The 21,033-nt window shown below is 40.2% G+C and overlaps 1 protein-coding gene and 1 pseudogene across 1 annotated transcript; one reads left to right on the top strand and one right to left on the bottom strand.

The window, feature by feature from the left end:
• The first annotated feature begins 559 nt into the window (after positions 1-559).
• Positions 560-3,122, top strand: LOC115730241 (ubiquinol oxidase 2, mitochondrial-like). Its single transcript, XM_030660848.2, has 4 exons — positions 560-1,081; positions 1,197-1,325; positions 2,214-2,702; positions 2,814-3,122. The coding sequence occupies exons 1-4, from the start codon at positions 701-703 to the stop codon at positions 2,871-2,873; spliced, it is 1,059 nt and encodes a 352-aa protein (XP_030516708.2). The 5' UTR covers positions 560-700; the 3' UTR covers positions 2,874-3,122.
• A 1,202-nt stretch (positions 3,123-4,324) lies between these two features.
• On the bottom strand, positions 4,325-18,496 carry LOC115730244 (annotated as a pseudogene).
• Between the last annotated feature and the right edge of the window lie 2,537 nt (positions 18,497-21,033).

The following is a 21,033-nucleotide window of genomic DNA, read 5'->3' as shown; positions in this document are numbered from 1 at the left end:
AATTCTTATAATAGAAATGAAAAAGTAAAAAATTTCTATTTTTTATTTATGTTCCAAACCTATTTTTAAGCAAAAAATTTGTCTCATAAATTTTAAAAAAATGAAATTATGTTACCAAACCAATTTCTTTTCCAAACCTATCTTTTGGAATATAAAAAAAAAATAGGAAAATAAAACTGTTGTCCCTAAAATGAGAATCTAGTTCTGTGAACAGTGCCAATGCATGCCATCTTAAGAGAGGGCATTTTGGTCAAAGGACCGTAGTTTCCAGATCACCGTCTAATTTTGAACATTGCTGTGCTGGTGGCTTGCTCTCCAAGTAATATCTCTTCTCGTCGAACCTTCCGTGCCCCAAATCGGCGATCCAGTTGTGAAGGGCCAATCTCCAACCGGCGCGTGTCGCTTCCCCGCCCTGTCCACGTAGGCGGTCCACAGGTCATACCAACTGACGCCTTCGAGGCGGCAGCAGCGAAACAACGGGAGCCTGTCTCTCTAGAAGTGAATTTCCGAGAATGCCCCCGAGCCGTCACCATATAAAACGCAACCGCCCCTAAAAGCTCCCCCGTCATGCCTTCAACGTGAACTCATAAACCCCTACAACAAACGCAGAAAAAGCAAACGAAGCGATTCCCTTCCATACTCTCGCGTGCGGGCGATCGATCCTTCTTCCTTCGCTGATCGGGGAGGCGACGTCACGACGATGATGATCGGACCACGCCACGGCAGCAAGCTCGCCGGCGCCACCCTGGCAGCGCTGGGCCAGAGGATGTTCGCGACAGCCTCCGTCGCGCGCGGCTTCACCGGCGAGGCCTCGACGGGAGCGAGGTATTTCTACTCCGTTCCCCCTCGCGGCATGCCGACCGCGTGGCTTGGGGCTCCGGCGATCGGGCTGCGCCACGAGAGCACCTTGGCTCTCGGAGAGAAAGAGGCGCAGCAGCAGATACCGGCGAAGGACAAGCGCGGGATCGCTGGTTCCGACGGAGCGAGGAAGGGCGAGAAAGCGATCGCCAGTTATTGGGGCGTGGAGTCTCCGAAGGTCACCAAGGGTGACGGTACCGAGTGGAGGTGGACTTGCTTCCGGGTAACGTGCATTTTCTCCGGCGATTTTTCTGTTTCGTTTGCGTTGAGTCTGCTTTTGGAGATGTTTGTTTGCTTTTCTTGCTGACGCGTGTTCTGACGGTGGGGGGTGGATGAAGCCCTGGGAGACGTACAAGGCGGACATGTCGATAGATCTGAAGAAGCACCACGCTCCGTTGACGTTTTTGGACAAATTGGCCTTCTGGACGGTCAAGTCCTTGAGATACCCAACTGACTTATTCTTCCAGGTACGTCCTCATGTTCCGATGATTTAGGGTCGGAGAGGGATGTGATCCGGCAAATTTAGCTCATCTGGCGGGTGGAAGCCTAGTTCTCCTTCTAATTCTAAAGCCGTATGGGATCGGAAAGTTGTATTGTCGCCCATCTGCACATACAACACGCCTAGGCATGTCGAGATCCATTAGAATATTCAACTTGGAACGTGTGAATGCATGATCCTGGCGTTCCATTGAGGATGGACTAGTCAATGTTTTTATGTGGACTTATACTTGTGGAGACAAAAGGAATCAATGTTTTTATGTGGACTTGGGCCTGCTAAAAACGAAATATTTAAAACGTTTAGATATAAATTGTTATCAATGAAAATATTTTTATTTTTATAGATTATTTCAAGCGATATCAGCGGTTATGTTTAAGAAAATATTTTCCAAATTAATTATTTTTCGCCAAATAAACGGAGCTTGAAATGGACAAAAATTTCTTGGACAAAGTATCAGAGTGCGTTTGAATGGCTAATTGTTATTTCAGCTTTTTCTGTGTTTTTAGTGGTTCGTTTAAGATTTGCTTCTAGCTTTTAAGAGTTCATTTTTATTTTAACCGAACACATCAAATGTTTTATAAAATTATGTGAAGTTGATGTTGGACCTTTCTTTATTAAGTATCAAAGTATTTCTTTTTAATTTTTTAGCTTGATATGTGCATTCAAAATACGAGTTCATGGATCTATTTGGTAATTAGGGGAGATTGTCTTATTTCCAGCCTCTGTCCATAGGAGGAGATGGAATTTTTTTTTTTTTTTGGTTGTTAAACTCATCTCAGATGTAAGGGCATGAGACGCTAGACATGCGCGATTCACTCTTATGAGTTTGACATGAATATTTATTCCTTGTAAACAGAGAAGATATGGCTGCCGAGCGATGATGCTAGAGACCGTGGCGGCGGTACCCGGCATGGTCGGAGGATTGCTTCTGCACTGCAAATCGCTGAGGCGGTTTGAGCACAGTGGTGGTTGGATCAAAGCCTTGCTAGAAGAGGCCGAGAATGAACGCATGCACCTCATGAGCTTCATGGAAGTTGCACAGCCAAGATGGTACGAGCGTGCGCTCGTGTTTACAGTCCAGGGCATCTTCTTCAACGCCTACTTCCTGGGCTATCTGATCTCTCCCAAATTCGCTCACCGGGTGGTTGGTTACCTCGAAGAAGAGGCCTTACACTCCTACACTGAGTTCCTGAAGGAGTTGGACAAAGGAAATATCGAGAATGTCCCAGCTCCAGCCATTGCCATGGACTATTGGCAGCTCCCTGAAGGGTCCACTCTAAGGGATGTCGTGCTTGTGGTGAGGGCAGATGAGGCACATCACCGGGATGTGAACCACTTTGCATCGGTAATGATCCTATTCCCAGGGCCTCTCAAATTTTCATTTGAGTACATGTTCAATTTATTCATTTGACTGTATACTCAATCCTGATGGATTTAAATGGATAAATTGTCGCAGGACATACATTATCAGGGACGTGAGCTGAGGGAAGCTCCTGCTCCACTTGGGTATCACTGAAATATCCAGCGTCACTAGAGTGCTGTGAAGGATTAAAAGTTCGTTATATGATCGAGGACTATGTCTTTTACTTTGAAATAAGTTGGGTACTCATTACAGTGTGTACAATGCCCTGTTTTGTCATTAAAATGATACTGATTACTGGAGTTCATCGTCATGAACCTTTTGGTAATTGTACTTTGATTCCTCTACGCCCGTGTGAATAACCCCATCTTGCTGTTGCTGAATGAAGAAGTTATGTTTGACCGAGATCATCCCTTCTGATTCACGATGGTACTTTTCAAATGGCAGATTTATGAGACATGGAAGAATTGGAGTTCGTCTGGGGAGAAGCTTTCTGCTTGAAGCAATTGATAAAAGTTCAAGCCATGTCTTCTCTCCTGGAACTCCGTGGGAACCCAAATGGTAATTGCAATACAGGGTGCATATTTTCAGGCGTAACCAGTTTTAGAGTTGATACTTCTTGAATTTGAACTTGCTAGAGACTAGATGTATGACTGGCCGGCAACTACTGTGTCAACTGAGAAGGGTTTAGAAATTACAAAATCTGGCAACATCTTTACAGCAGAACATAAGTTCATGTTGGTTCTTTCAAATGGAAGGATAGATTTACGTGGAAATTTCAGGTGTCGGTGAACCAATTCAATCAGGTCGATGCAAGTTCGAAGCAAAACTGCAAGATGGTAATTGTGGTGGCGGTTCAGTGTGGTGGTGGCAGTTCCGTGAACAGCAGGCAACTACCTCAGCTTCTAAATGTTGCCTGCGATTGGGAGATGCTAAAAGATCATGAGGATATACGATCGATCTTAGTGTATCAGTGTACAAGTATTGGCATCCGCTACAGTATATTGCTAACTGGTGACTAGTTTGCATGAAGGTTAGGGAAAATGTTCTTCTCTAACCACACCACCATGCTTAGCAGAATAAATACAAAAAGATGCAGCAGCATCAACGCACCAGAAGAGAAGCCAAGGAGGGAACACGGTGCTGTGCTGGGAACTACTCGTTCCCACAGAAGATCTCTTAAAGTAGCTTATTGGCTACTTGGATAGAAGCCCACATATTCTAAGTAACCTCCCTGATATTATGGAGATGAACCCGCGGAGACCATGGGTAAGTGTAACCAACGGCAAAAGCTGGATTGAGAGACTGGATTGGCTACACCATAATGAGCTGATTCACTGTTGATGAAGTTCCTTCTCCTGATTTACATATGTGCCCTTCTAAAGAATCTTTGGCTTAATTTAATGGAAAAAGTGCCATAAAAGCCCTAACTTATAATATTAGTACCAATTCAGTCTTAAACTATTCAATTAAATCAATTTAGTTCTAAAACTTTTTATGTTAAAAAAAAATGATTCATTAGCGATGACACGGGTGTAGAATTAAATTGGTCAAATTGAAAGATTTAAGATTGAATTGTTACTAATGCAATAGGTTGAACATTTTTATGGGGGTTTTCCCTAATTTAAGTGTGATGTTAACAAATAAGTGCTCTTTTCTATGACAACTGTGATGATTCTGTAGATCTTCCACTAAATTTGGAATCCAAAAGTTACACACTGAGATGCAGGTTTTTGAAGCATACGCAGAGATTGTAACTGGTTTGGCCGCGTCCAATGGTCATAGGTAGCTTGAAAGAGAAGATATGTGCCATTGTGACAAGCTTGTGATGGGAATTTAGTAACGACAATAATGACCAGAGACGTGATAGAGCCTCAGCATAGCGCACACAAATTCACCTTCTCCTTTGGGATAATGCTCCTGTTGTTCAGTCAAAACAGTGCAACAACATAATTTTCCAGTGGTGTGGATCAACAAGCGGAGCAGCTCAAATGTTCATTCTAATTCCCAGTTTCTTAATTCCACAGTGGATTATGGGAAATTTACGACATTCTTACAACCTTGTATTCGTGGGAAATCTTCAGGGGGTCTCTTTGGAAACAGGCCTCTCTTCTGACCACAGCTCCAGATTAACAGTTCCGGTTCCCCATCGGATCATACACTTGAAGACGCCATCGACATTGAACCGATTGACTAATCCCACACCAAGGCATTTGTCCCAGAGCGACCATTCACCTGAAAAATTAGACAGTTAGGCACTGAGATAAAGAACATCCTCATTTGTCAGAGAAGAAGCGTCAAAAGTGAGTGGCTGCCGGTTCGATGACCAATTAATGGTTGTTCTATCCAAAAGGATTTCATTTTAAGGAATTTTTTTTTAAAACTAGGAGAAAGATGCGTTAATTACAACAAAACTAAATACAGGTTCTCTATCAAGTTCATTTGAGTGGATACTAGTAAATGACCATTTAGGTTATGTAATCAAAAAGGAAAAGGTTCCACCGGGGACAGGAAAATAGAAGCTGGAGTGTTGCAACGGAAGCAAGGAGTGCTCTGACAGTGGAAGCAGGAAGTTTGAATGACAACAGAAGCAGGAACTTCTATCCCAGGAGCAAGATGTGCTTCACAAACCTGCAACTTCAAAATTCGAATCGAGTTTTGAATGATTCAATCTGAAGACCTACCACTTGATTGATGAGGTTACACTCAATCGTATATGATTCAACCCAACCAAAGGCTAGATATCGATTTATCATGGAAAAGATTGAGCAAATTGAAGATATGCTGAAGCAGATGTATTGACATCCATTTGATGAAGATTTTAACATAATGTAGATATGACCATCCAAAGAAAGTGAAGATTATTGCCATGCTCCGCCTATTGATGAGATGGAACTTCCGGATATGCAGTAGCTAATTGATGAAATCGGATATGGAGGGACCAGCAGTTGGTGGTTTCATGGAAGGAAATCTCACCTATCGATTGACTTTGATTAATACAAGGCCATACGAAGATTCACACAAGGATGGAAGAGTGGAAGACAATGATGGCTGGCTAAGGGACCTCTGACATTCCGATCAACAAGAACTGAGGACTGGAATTCGAAGCAGGAGACAAGAATAGTCCATAACAAGAGTACCACCGATATGAAGAGCCTACACCTTGATTGTCGAACTTCCACATGTGCTAAACTTACAGAGACCTCGAGTGTATTTTGAATTATCATGGTATCATCTTTTCTCTAGTCAGAGTGTGTTCACAAATTTATATGAGAGAGGGGCATTGATAGGAGACCATTCTTCTGTTCTAAAGGAGCGGCTGGTTCTGTGCCAGGGTTTAGTATAGAAGCAACTGATGCTGAAGTTGTGTGGAACAGATGGCATGAGTTGTAATATATTTGGTGGAAGTAGTGGATTCAGCCTTGGTTTGAAGCGAGGAGTAAGGAGCGGGCCTGAACCTCTCCGATACTTAGCTGAATCTTGTTATCTCCACTCTTTTATTTCTTGCTAATCACTTAAACCATCAACGGTCTCTATAATATTTATGTCGAACTGATACCAGTGTTAAAACTTCACTGCTAACCAAATTTTGATGATGCAAGATGGTAGAAGTACCAAAATCTTGAACAATGCACATGGATCTTTGTTTAACAAGGAATTTGTGATCCTGGTACCCTGGCCTTCCAGCAGATAACCATATGCAAGTTTTGGCAACCCAATGTGAGAGTTCCAAAATATGGAATGATGCAACTAGATCTTGGTTTACTAGGGAGTATAGCTCTCCAGTTAGCCAGGCCTTTGCAGCTGCTAACAAAATGCAGAACCAAAAGAAAAGGTAAGAACAAGAAATTACCATCAGGTAGAAGATTCCCTTCAAAAGTCTGCTCGCCAGAATCGGGCCAAAGTTCATGCTTAGAACCATCAATGGCTGCAAATGAGATGAAAGATTCTGTAGGGTGCAACAGGGTGAATGTGGGGTGTGCTCTCAAGCAGACCAACCTACAGCAGAATATAGACAAGGTGATTATCGACGATCTGAAAGTCAGATAAGAAACGAAAAGCACAAAATGCAGGCTTAACTTTAAGCATGTGTTCTCAATAGTGATTTGTAATGAGTTTCTTCGTAACATTATCTTAGCATTAACATAATTGCTCGTTTTCCAGAGGCCTATTATGAGAAGTTCTTTGTAGATGTGTAACTTTCTTGGGGACAATGTTTGAGCTGACCTTGAAAATCCACCAGAACCAGCACCAATATTCCTGGCTACAAGGCTGGAGTCAATTCGAAAGACCTTAGGGTTGTCCTTTCTGATAGATATGAGTCGTTGAAGAACCAGTCCACCACCTATTTCACCTTCCATCATAAGAGATTCCTCCTCTCCAGCATGTTCAATATTTCTCCTATAGGGAATGCAGAGCTTGCACAAGGTAAATCTACTGAAAGAACGACAATGGTGTCCAGACCTTACAGGATGAACTGAATATAATCCACATTCACACCGGTTTTGATTAAAGCACTGAAGAAACAAACTGAGATACAAAAAAAAAAATTGTAACCTCTGTGTCATATAACAAAGGTGAAACTTGTGAAAACTTGATTTGATTTGCGGCAAACTAAACATCACCGCACAACGCTGGACTTTGGCAGCTTGATGAAGGTATGCTGGTGTCCAGTGCTCCCAGCTACTTGGAAACTTGACAACGATCTCACTATTGAAGACAAACCCCACAACGGATAACAACCACAGTAGGCTTCTTGAGATTTTAAAGGGCCGCAATTGGGCAAATTTTTTAAGATGAGTTGCTACTGGATGGGGCCTTTTTTCCGACTTATCTTTTTTATAATGAAGGGAGCTCTGTTAAAGAAACAAAAGCACATGAACCAGAGTAAATTTGTAAAGCTCAACCAACACACAAACCAGAAACGACAGGGGACAACAAAGGATAAGAAGACGGCTGCTGGAATGATGGACTTAACAGAACCCTGTATTGGAGAACAGAGGGACATGATTGAGTGTTTCCACTATCCATGAAGGAAAGGACGAGCGACAAAGAACAGCTCAAGAAGGTGATGCGGAGCAATGTAGACTCGTGACGGGTGGGATGGACAGAAACTGACCGACGATGAGGCTATGAGCAACAGTGGCATGAGAAAAGTTTCCTCCTAATACCTGAAATTTCTTAAACAGCTATTTGACTCATTTTCTTCATGCAGCAGAGACGTAATTACCAAAGCTGAGAAACTTACTCGATGACAGTATAGTCCTCAGTACATCCGGCAGACCTATACTCTCTTCCACTATACTCTTCATATCCATCGATTTCAGTTCGGCTATGAAGCCATTGTGTCCCTGCGATACACACATATAAAATAGTAAAGGTTCTACCTTAAACTCTGACAACTTATATATGTTTTCGCACGTAATTATCTTATAGCATTTGCCTTCATGCTTTGCTAATCATCAGATCAACCTCAGCATTCCTTAGTGTAGCACAGTACAGAGGATCAGCTGTAATGTTCATCATCGCCGTGGCAGTGACAGCATACAGGTCACAGTTTTGTAGCAAGCACAAGTATGAGATAGAATCAAACTTAACGGTTCACAAAGTCTCAAACTTTTGCACACTATAGTGATGCTAGATTACTTCATGTCTGCTTTCATGAGAAAATACCAACTGAAGTGGCTGTGTTACCACTTAAGGCATAATTATCATTATGGCCACGACACATATTCAGAATTCCCTGTAACAAGAAATATCTGGTCTATGACAAGCTGCTTCATGGGCAGTGTAAGTAAAAGGATAGGCTGTCGTGCTCCTCTCTTCTAGATTGAGCAAGACAAGATGTATCCATGTTGACAAAGATGCAATAGAGGTAATACAAATGGTGTCGGCAATGCCAAATAAGTCTCAACAAGAACTTAATTTAAATTGAACTTCTTACGAGCTAAATTGTCACATATGCAAAGAAGGAGCATCATACATATCCTAATAAAGAAGGGAGGTTCAGAAGTAAGCAAAGCTTTGTAGACAGTGTTATCCCAAAGTCTTTCCAAGCACATCAATTTACTTCTTGAGCAAAGAAAAGAAAATAGATGCTTGTAATCAAGTGCAAAAGGAATCTCTGCATTGAATTGAACCTCTTATATATCTCATTGTCAGCTATATAGCTACCAAAGAGCATCACACATTTGTAAACAATTCAACTTTTGCAAAAATGTGTTTTGCTGAAGAGATTGGCATTTAGTTTGAACTTACTTATAGGAAAAATCAGCAAAGCATGCTTATCACTGCACGAGCTCTTTAATGAAATCAACAAAGCTTCTACTTTCAAAAGTTGGCATTCAAAAACATACAAATAGTTGTAATAGTATCGGGATGGTTAAGAACCCAGTCAAATCACCTGAAGGGACATGCTCCATTGATATGATCCTTCCCCCGACCCAAGGAACGACTTTGGCTATCCATTCCCCACTTTTTAACTCAATAGGTGTCCTTGAAAGTTCTACACCCTTATGGCTTGAAATCTCTTCGACGTCTGGAATGCGCTTACAGCTCTCTGCATGCAAGAATCACTTGCATCAAGAAACAAAAGTGTGCATGGAGAAGATGCAGAAGATATAGGCAAAGTCACTGCATGATATCATCAAATGCAGTGATTTTCAAAAAAATTTCTTTGACACCCATTATAATCCATGAGGAAGAATGACATCCCCTGTCAAGGAGGAGCCACCTTCCTCAAATATCAGCAAAAATTTAGAAAAAATGCTACAGGATATGCAGTAATGTTCATGGATTTACCAACTCTCTCTCCTTCCCACAGAAAAAAGTTTGTAAAGGATGTCCTGAATATATCATTCAATATAAACTTCTTAAAGTTGATGCATGGCAATCAGTAAGGAATTGAAACAAGTGTAAGCAGTCATTAGGGAGGTAACTTTACTCTGTGTGGATATGAATTAGCACAAAGTACCTCTTTCCAAACCATGGTTCATGATTTCACTTTGCGTTTATGGCTATAAATTTGATAAACAAATATTGACGTTCCATGTTGTTGACATGTTAACAGAATAAATCAGTTCTTATGGAAAGCATATTTACTCTACCAATGTGAAAATGGAAATTTGTATCTGTTTTCCATCGAAAACGCCAATTAAACCGACAAAAGGAATAGGTAGCATAAAGACCGAAAAATAAAAAAATAGATATCAACATAAACTTGTGAAATCGGTTTGATAAGAACTCGATAATGAGAGAGGTCCAGCCATGTTGACGGCAAAACACGATTCTTTTTGCAAGGAAAAGTAATGAATACATCCTCAGAGACAGACACATCATAGGGTTGCCAACTTGCAAACTAGCATTACCTAAGCGTGCATTATATTTCTTCTCACTTGCAGCTACCATCTTAGACACTTCATGCTCTGAAGGCAATGTAATTTCGATTGTGTCACCATCCATGCCCCATGCATCAACCTGTGTGTGATCATATTTGCTCACAATTTCAAATAAGAACTGGTGCTTAGTAACCAATTCTTAAATCAGATAAAACAAGCGTCCTTCCTTATGAAAAGGAATTTACCATTGCCCCTCCACCTAGTAACAGCAGTACATGCAGACGACGTTTTGGCCTCTTCCACGAACCTTCTTCTTGGTACACTCTTATGGTAACCAGTGAAGACTCACATTCAGCAATGTAGCAAGTTAGTAGATATTCTCCCTCCAAATACTTATATCCATCACCATCATCTTCAAAAAGAGTGCCTTTTGCGGACCCTGTTAGGCAGGAAGGATTCAAATCAGAGTGGATAGAATTAAACCAGTCTTCTTTATGGCAGGAAAAGAAAGGTGCGGACAAAACACACTGTTATCGCATGCTATTTTATCGAATATTGATCCTTCCTTTTTTCTTAACAAAAAGATTCTCTTGCAAGTGTATTTTGACTTCGGCCTAATAGCAACAAAAATTTAAACTGATTGCCTCACTTTGCCATCAACTTGAACAGTATCAAAGTTTTCGATGCTTGCCAATAATAGTGTGCGACAAAGGAGCATGTCACAGGATAGGAAAATACAGAATTAGAAAAGCTTACTTATTGGAAAAATGAAAAGAAAACAATCGGACACAGTTTAGCAAGTACTTTTAACAAGATTGAGAAATTAAATCACTTAATGACATGCTTAAATTGTTTTAAGCTTGAGCAACCAGAAATTATCTATTAAATAGACATCCGGCATCAGTGATCCCGTCAACAATCAACATAATGCCTAATTATGAAAATCCATAGAGGAAACAGTAGATTTTTCAATTGAAAGCGATGGGCAATGATAATTAGAATTCTAATTAGTAATTTGACGCATTCCAAAGATGAACTTTCACAAGTTAAATATGTTCATGACCTGTCTATATTCGAAACCATAGATGCAGCACCACCCTAGAAAAATTTGGGTCACACGAGAAAAATCAAGTGGAAGAGATATACCGTGTTCATTCAAAGCCACAAGGAGTGTCAAGTCATCTGAAAGATTAGCTTCACCAACATGTTGGTGGGGAGGACCCAAAGGAATGATTGACCCACCTTGTAGTAATAATAAGGGCAGATCCTATCAAGTTAAAGCAAAATAACATTAACTGCCGACAAACCTGTAACATGAAGAGCATTACAGAGAAACTAAGAACTTGTGGTACCGGGTGTGCATCATCGAAATCAAAGGTCAGCCAAATACCCTTTGGCAACACATGCTGCAAGTCATTTGATTCCTGCTGGGGCATAGAGCTGATGAAGATTAACTGATATTAGCAGATGCATATGGATTGATGTTCGGCTTAAAGCCCTTTTAAATGTGATCTTTTAGACCTTCACAGGACCATCTATAAGACCCAAAAACTCGAGTCTTTATTCGATAACCGGTAGTTTTGAATGGCCAAAGAATCCAAATAACCATCTGTTGTTTGGAAGTACAAACTCAAAATTTGATGAACATCACATCTTTTGCTAACTAATCCCATTAACATACCAGATGGCATATCTTTATGACGGCAATGCTACAAAATGCAGAAGGCCTTTAAAAGTGAGACATAAGGTTAAAAAGTACTGATACATTAACCTAATCAATCTCTCGTTGGTAGGGTTTTCCTCTCACAGTGGGACATGTACACTCAAATGTGAATAACATAGTTACGTAGGAAATCAGTGTAATTTGTGAGAATCAATGGCTAACTGAGCCTAAGGGGGTGAGGGCCACCACCAGCCCCTCCAGGTCCGCTTGTGGTGAGAACATTGATATTATACCGTATCTCATATGTTCACACATGCAGAAACATGCATATGTCATGTGATCAAGCTACATAAGACATGGACAGAAATTTTTGCTTTTGACATGATTAGACACTAGTATCTCTAAGTTGTAATCTCAAAAGTTGGAAAAATATATTCTCTTTCTCAAACTCCGAGAAAGATACTAACTAGCTAAGCAAAGAGAAAAGGAAAAGGGAAAGACACTAGTGACTGCAATACAATGTGGAGAAGCAGCAAGGAGCTCAGGTTGCATGTATCGTCATGACATATGCAAAGTGAAAATTTTTAATTTTTGTAGTGGAGAGGATAACCTTGCACAAACCAAGAGTGGCCCCAATAAAAATGAATTTTCCAGTGTCCTTAACCTGGGATCTTTGGGATCTGCACAAGAACTTGCATAATGCTTAGGTACCTATACAAATTAGAACAGTAATACATGTAGTAAGAAGGGAAGAATGCTATTTAACACCATGCTAACCCACCAGCAAAAAAGGTTGGACTTGCCACGGGAATGCCCATTTTATGAGCCATGTAGAAAAGAGTATATATGTGGGGAATAAAGCGGTAGCGCCGCTCCAGTGCCAGGCGACAGACTTCCTCACACTAGTGCAAGAGAGACAAAAAAGAAAGTAAAAGATCAATTCTGTAAGATCTTCCAAGGTAACCAATGATTTTAAAAAGTCAGTGCCAATGAAAATTAGAAGAATCTATACATTCCAGCAATCCGAAGGTAGAGAATCTGAGGTTCCCTAAGGACTGAGACTTGATTTAATTCACATATTTTCATAACCATCAAAGAAATTTGGAGTCATTCTGACAGGTCTCAGTAACTGATGAGCCAAACCTTTTCTTTCAAAAAACTGGGAGCAAGGTCAGCTGACAGAAGTGCTTTAGATTGGAGAGAATTTAATTTGAATGAATGAAATAAAAATCATCAGGAAAAAGTTCATGCACATGACGTGAGAACGTCACCAAGAAAAGGAGCACATACCTCCTCACCAAATGACCAAGGTTCATGGTCATTGGTGTCCTTTTCAGAGTGTCCACGACAGAATGGAAACATTGCACCTATACCCATCCACCTTCCAAAAAGCTTGGGTGTCGCATTTCCTATAAATCCACCAATATCAGGTCCTGAAAGTGGTTGACCACTGAGACCCTGAACAAAAGTAAGAATAGTCAGGACAGATGATTTACTAAGGGAATATCCATTATGTAAATTGTTCAGAAAAACAACACATCAATTTGTTGACGAGAGTCCAAAATCTGTGCATAAAAGCTAGGATCTTTCAGAAAAGGATTCCTATTTGAAGGTTGCATAAACTCATGGATAAGCTCACAGTAACCCATCAATTTGGAATCCAAAGATCATAAAAGTGGCAGTTAGAGTCATAGCAAAGTGAGGGCAAACAAAACCAGGCTCAAGTGCTTCAAAGGGTCCAAATCGATTAAAAGACATTGAGAATTAATTCTGCAAAGAGTGTTCCACAAACAATAGAACTCGATTATTTGGAGTTATTGCTTTGTCATGCTTTGTCAAATGGAAGCTTACTTATTTAAATCAAAGTGGCAGCATGACATACAACAGCTATACCTAAACTATGTTAGAGCATCACCTTTGTAGGGAAATACAAATTAAGGTTACTGCTAGCTCATCCTCTTTGATGATATGCACAATTATTACTCCATGATTGATGATGAAAACCAAAATTGTATGTCCATGCTGCACACTGCAGTTACAATATCATAACAACCCTGATGTTTATAGACACTTGAGCTCACCTTGAGTACAAAAGCTTGGAAGGAAAGACCTAAATTCAATACTGTCATTTCCTTGAAGTAATCCATTATTAAGTCAAAAAAGATGGACGTTGGACAGGAAAATGCAATAAGTTCAGAAACCATAAGCAAATGGAATATCTTGACGTAAAAACAAGCAGCGTAGCCTCCATTATTCACTTACGAGCTGAAGTACCATCGAGATGCTCATGTGCAGGTGCTCCCAGTTTGAAAGGTTATCACCAGTCCAAGTAGCTGCATACCTCTGGCTACCAACGAATCCAGCTCTAGTAAGAACAAAAGGACGCTTGTGTTCATTAGCTGATTTCATGCCCTCATACGTAGATCTAGCCATCAGCATTCCATAAACCTGTAATGGGGACGGTGAAACTGAGTAACCAGATTTTGTGGACAAAAATAGGATAACCAGCTGCATGAGCAATGCTCACAAGTCACCAAGATAGTTAGGATGTACTATTTGTCACTGGGCATCTATAATAAGGAAAATTCTTGGGAATTATCCCCAAAAATATTCGATCTCTCTAAATAATGTCACTAAATAAAGGAGACAAGTAGAACTACTTATTTTATTTCCAATTGTGAGTACATTCAAAGTATCTTTTCTGTCTACTTCTCCCACTACACTAGAACAGCAATGACTCTAATCTGGTAAAATTGCCTATCATTTTTAAGGCCTTGAACTACTGTATTTTATCCTTTTGTCATCTTCACTTCTTTGCTTTCCATTCAAACTAAAGCAATAGCCAAATAGAAGCCTTGAAACTTTACTTAGGGAGCATCAGAGGACCAAACCAAGCAATGTGGATTGCACATGCAAGCCAGAATCACAAAATTGACCTTTTCTCGATTTCAGTTTTGCCCTTTGTGATGTTGATGGAATAATTTTTTACTGTTTCCTCTTTTAATGTTTGGAAGTTATTGATCAGCTGTTTGGTTCTTCATGCAATCTCAGTACCTGCACAGGTTATGGTTTGATAAAATGATGAGACTAACTTCACAAAAGTTTCTACACTGATTTAATCTCCACTACTGGGGTTCTTTTGCAAATCTTACATGTTTAAGGTTAAGTTGTAACTCACTCCACTGTCAGATTGTCGCAAATAAGTCACTTGATTCCAATATTCATATCACTGGACTGCTGTTTAATGCGATCACAAGCCACATATCTCTATTCTGGAGCTACGAAAATGATAATTGTCTTCAGTCCTGTTATCCTTCAGACAGCAAACTTACTGATGAATGAAAACCTAACAAATGTTTGCCGATCTCTTCACACAGTTGGTATAGTAGTTATGGATCCGCCGATTAGTTTTGTGTGAAATATTGCAACCCACTCACATATGTGTTTTGTGAAGGAGGACCAAGGCAACCCTTGTAAATGATGAAAGTACCAAAGGATAAAAAATAAACCTCCTGCCTAATCTTGCGATGGTGGTATTGCTAATGCTTTACAAAGAAAGAAGTCTTCTTCAACTAGCTCAGTCTCAATTTGCTTGAATTTAATGGTTTGATCGTTGTTGTATATATGGAAGAGAAAGGTCACGGGAGAGAAGGCTCTCAGAGTGCACAATGCAAATGGCAGAGAAGATCCTCAGACACAGAGGTGAAAAGCAAGGCACTCTTTTATTCTACCAGCCTCACCATTTGTTTTATATGACTCTAAATGTACAGCTATGATGAAGTAATCAAAAGTTAATGACATTGCTTGTGCTAAAAATGTGGAAAGCCCGAAGTTATCATATTTTAGCACTTGACCCCGAATCGTGGTGGATGCATTACAAAATTGCTTCTATTTCCATGTATCTCTAAAACATGAAACACAAACTACAAATAGCAAAAGGCTGGAAAACATACATTATGATAGTGTGAGTGATTCTGGAGACCTCCAACTTCATCATCTCCCCTATGAATGTTGCTCTCCGGCATGGTCTTCGTTACCGACTGAAAGGGAAGTTCTAAGCCATAGTTCAACAAGAGAAAATGACAAATACTAATACTTCTAGTTACCTTAAAGACAGCTGGTTCATTCATATCGTTCCATATACCATCCACTCCATTAGAAATGAAATCCTGAACTAACTGAGCCCACCAATGACGGAATTTTGATTGTGTAAAGTCAGGGAAAACACAAGGACCAGGCCACACCTCCCCTGACAAACAAACAGTTACTCAGCATTGTCAGATCAATTTTTGCCTTCCAGAATTTTGCATACATACCTGCATACATATTGATTTATTTTCAGCTTAGTAATGATTCAGCATGTAAATGTATGTGTGTTTTGATAGATTTTAGGGGTTACTTGTATTTCAAATGCTACAAAAAAGGGAAAGACAAAAAGGAAAAAGCAAGACAAAATAGACAACAACAAAGAAACCACAGTGAAAGACAGCAAGGTACCAACAAATGGAGTTCCATCTGCTGCTTTGACCCAGACATCACTCTTGCAACCACTGTCATAGACAAAATACCCCTCTTCACGTTTGATACCAGGATCAAGCATCCAGATGGCTTTGAACCCATCTTGGTGGAGACTATCTACCAAACATTTTGGATCAGAGAAGCAGTCCTGAGAGTACATCCTCAGTTTCAGTTTCCATGCTGAAAATAGCACTCTTTATTTAGTAGAGAGGTGTTTACTGCTTACTAAGCATTGAACCTAAGTCCTTTTACTATGAGACAAGTAAGTGAGGCAAGATGTCCCAGACATGAATTCGCTTTGGAGGTTTCAAACATAAAGTGACTACCAATCTCAAAGGACTCAATGGATTTCATGTATGGAACCGATGGACAAAACAGAGATGCATGGCATAAAAATAGAATATCAAAAGAACTCTGATCATTGCAGTGCCTCCAAAGTGTACTAACCGACAACATATTCCACACAACCTCCCCTCACTTCCAAAATGAATAACTCTATCTTCCTCAAGATTATTCCTAGATTTAAGACATATGTTCATTCATATTTGACAAAATTCTGTCATCTTACATGTAGATGTAGATATATGCTTTGCTTCAGGTGAACGTTCATGATGCAGATATGTAGTTATGCTTTGTTTTAGGTGAATTTTCACGATATGTATGTGATGGCTTTTTGAAATTGGCTAAAACTGTGAATTTTCATCCAGACTTAAGTTGCAAGTGGTTTGATACCTATGCAAAAGTAAGGTAAATATGTGAAATTGGACCTACTTAGAGGAAGGTAATCTGTAATTTTTCCAAACAAGGCAATAACAGGGTTAACACAAGATGAGAGTCCATGCCTTGTCAAAAGTGAAGCAGCGAAACCCGTCCATATAGTCTATATCCATCCATACGACATCACAAGGAATCTTCTTTTCTCTGAATTTACTTGTGATCTGCAATAGATGGACAAAAATAGAGTTAAAGAGGTATCATGCATTAACTCATGAATGATATGCTGACAGCTTACAGTGCAAGTTGGACATTGCTATAAAATCAGGTGAAAGGAAATGATGGTTGAGGAGGAAAGATTTTAGAATCAAGCAAGATGCATCAGAAGGGCCTACCTCTCTAACTCGGTTATCAGAGTCATAGCTATAGCGGCATTGATGATAGCCTAGGGACCACTTTGGTGGCATAAACACAGTTCCTGACAATATATGCAAGCTATGTCGTTAATTCAAGCAATAAAAGTAATAAACAGACTGTCAAGAAGACTGTACAGTCATTCTGGCGGCCCTGTAAAGTCCATTGAGTACTAAACTAGAAATCCAAAGATGGATTTTTCTTGAGATAAGAAAAGTCATAGAAAGAAATATTTATTTTGACAACTTCATTCAGAACCATGAAGCTTTTTCTTCATTTAAAGACAGGAAAAACCAAGAGCTCATGGTAACAAGAATTATGCATGATATCCTGATAAAACAAATACATTCAACTTTTCTCTATCTGTAACTCTAATGGCGTATCATGTACACTACTATACTTGTAATAAAAGGAAAATGGTGGAAAAAAGCAGAAAACATGCCTCAACTGTTTTGGCATCAAATGTCGAAATCAAGATCTCAAGGTTTAGAGAGCGTCTGTAGAAAAGAATCTAAGAATTTGAAGTATCATTTGTCCACAAATAAAAAAGGACCAACTAAAAAAAATGGCAGAATTTGCAGTACAGGAAGCATGAGAGCCTTGCATCCAACTGTTCGGTAACCTAACAAAATGAACTTCTTCCATGTTCTTGGGTTGTGCTTTTTACTTGTTTCCTTTGCCATATGCCCCATTAGAGATTTTTTGCAAATTTGTTTTGAGGTCAGCACATTCATTGACACACTTTTCAACATAGTGATTAGCATCTTAGAAAAGTTGCCAGACATTGAAAATCATTGGGAGAGCAGAATTAAGCAAGAATAGCACACTTATGGAAAGAAGCTGAGTTGTGCAACACAATTACCAATTGCATGAGACAAGGATGTTAGAACCGCGCCAGGTGAAGCAAATGGACCGAATGTAATGACAGGATATGAGGATGGAGCCGTGAATTGTATTCTTGACTTGTTTCTCAGATCAATCTGCCCATGAAAAATATCACTTGTAAGCTTAAGACAAGTTCAAATTAGAGCTTCCAAGAAACTACTCCAATATGTGATCATAAGAATGAGTTTTACAGCACCTCACAACGCCGTGTCGTATCAGCAAGGATCCCCAGTGACTCTCCACTCGGAAGAACAGCTAACACCCAAGGATGAGATTGGTATAAAGATGTAGTAGCAGGGCCATAACCCCATGCATCCGTGTTCCATGTAAACACCTACAACAAGAGATATCCCTGGGTATTATTCAAGGAGAGAAAAACCAAATGCTAGCATGGAAAGTTGGAGAAAGAGGACCCAACTCCTTTTCCCGTACGCTCTAGCTGTCCAGTGACTTCACCAGTCCCGTAAAAACTGGTCCCATCAGGTAGCTAAATCAAATGTAACATAATGTTAATCCAACCGAGGTTTAAGGACTCAAAGAATACATACTCACTTCGAATACATAAATCAAGCAAACAAAGTTCCTAAAAGTACTGGAAATGTCAATCTGGAGAGTGCAACTTCCCAACCAACAAGTGATTCAACTAATTCACGAGAAAGAAATAAGAGCATGCGGTGACTGACCTCAAATTTGACAGTCTGCTGCCTGGAGAGACATTGGTAAGAAGGGATATAAGGAGGGGACATGATGACTCATTATCGGTGTGTCCCTATCCTTGCTGTTGACGAAAGAAAGACTAGGAAATGCAGCATCTCTATCCTTTGCAGAACAATCAAAGCGGAAAACTCCTTCCTCCAAAATAGGCTCAAAAATCATATCCCCTGTGGGGACATCCGCAGCCATCACCTGACTTTCTTGAATAGTCATTTTAGATTTCAATCTCAGCTCCTTACTGTTTGTCGTCCTGTCTCTGCATGCACAAATTTGCACTGGTATCACTCTGCTCTACAACTATTCATTATTTTTCCACATGCCAGCAGATGCAAAACTGCTAAACCCAATTGAAGATTATTGATAAGAGTATTATTGTATAAGAAACAAATTTTGTAACCTCAGTATATGAAAATGGAAGAAGAGCTTTTGACGTGCAGGGACTTCCACATAAGAGAAACATTGCGCATGTTACAAATCCAAATCTGCTGCAGCACACCAGTTTGATATTGGAAAAAAGATTGAAACAGTAGTAAGCTGATACATCAATGCAGCTTGTTGACTCGCAATTATACCCTCTCGACTTCACTGAAAATCACATCAGATTGACTCTCACAAGTCACAAGTAATCAAAAACCACACCACAACGAGAGTCAGAAAGCTCGATCACTCGCTCTATTAACGACCGGCGGTTGACTCGCCGCATTGAAAAACCAAAATCAGTCGCCAAAAGCATGCGTGATCAAACGACGAACCAGGGAGAACAGACGAAGCAGGGGCAGACCTGAACAGAGACGCTGCCGATGCCGCCGCAGAGAAGACGTTGGTCGTGAAGAGGAGGGAGAAGAGGCTTTAAGCGCAAGCAACCGGAGTACAAGGTTCTCGACAAAGGCAGGTGAAAAGCGAGAACGACGACGGAGAACGACCTCCGGTGAAGAACCTCCGCGTGCTGCGACGATGCTGCTGCGACTGAGCACTGGCAGGTCCTCCATTTGTACACCCCTTGGCCGGCGCACGGGACTGAGTATTAAAATACTATTTCTTGTGGAAAAAAAGAAATACTGAGCAAAAAAGAAGTATATTTAAAATGAGAGAAAATGTGGGGCGTCTGCGAATTGCATGCACATGCAGCATCTCCATATTTTGTGGATCTCGTGACACTGACAATCATATATAACTTTCATGCGAGTGTCGAACGTGCATAACATCATACTAAATCAAATCTACTAAACTAAGGATTCCTTGACACGAGTATCAGGAGACCGGATCAGTGCTTGGCGGCATCTGTTATTAAAAGGATGCCCGGCGTGGCCTGTGCAATGGGTTCCCAGGATCGATTAGACATTACTGGTGGTTATCATCAGCACATCTCTTCCAGATGGTTCGGCCGCAGCGACAGGCGATAGGCTTTCGTGTGAGGCCACAAATGTGGGATGTCCGAGATCGCCATAACCGGAATGAGAAACAGAACAGGAGAGAAAAGAGGAATAGCATGAACCTTATTTAGAATGTTAGAATTATCCTAATGTGGGTTTATATTAATTGAGACTGTAATTACCGTTTTATGGGATTAATTTACCGTTTATAGGTTGGTCTAATAAGGTAAGATATAAAGATCCTTAACTAATTTAATATGGATATGGCATTGTGTGGGCTGAGTTGAGTCCGGACCGTAATGAGAGGGGCATGGCTAGAAACTCTATAAATAGCAATTTAGTCCCTCATTTAGCCCTAACGAACTCATAACATTTTCACCTAAAGAACGCATACAAATTGGCATCATTGAGGGGCTATCTCATTAAGTCCAGGGATACAGAGAGTCATAAAGGAGAAGATCTTGAGTATCGTATCATCGTGATTCCGCCTAAAGTAACGATGGATTCCAAATCAGGTGCACAAATTCCTTTAAACACCATTCTTGCTTTTCTAGCTTTTAGTTATGTTGATCTTGGGATTGTCATCTTTAAGGTTTGTAGCGGCTTAAATGTGGTATCAGAGCTTCCACATTCTAGACTTGGAACTTTTGATTTTTATCATTTTCAAAAATTTTATTAAATGAAAATTGATTTTGATT

This window comes from Rhodamnia argentea, chromosome 3 (genome assembly GCF_020921035.1).
Source record: "Rhodamnia argentea isolate NSW1041297 chromosome 3, ASM2092103v1, whole genome shotgun sequence".
NCBI classification, from domain to species: Eukaryota; Viridiplantae; Streptophyta; class Magnoliopsida; order Myrtales; family Myrtaceae; genus Rhodamnia; species Rhodamnia argentea.
This window is presented reverse-complemented; position numbering and strand designations above follow the sequence as displayed.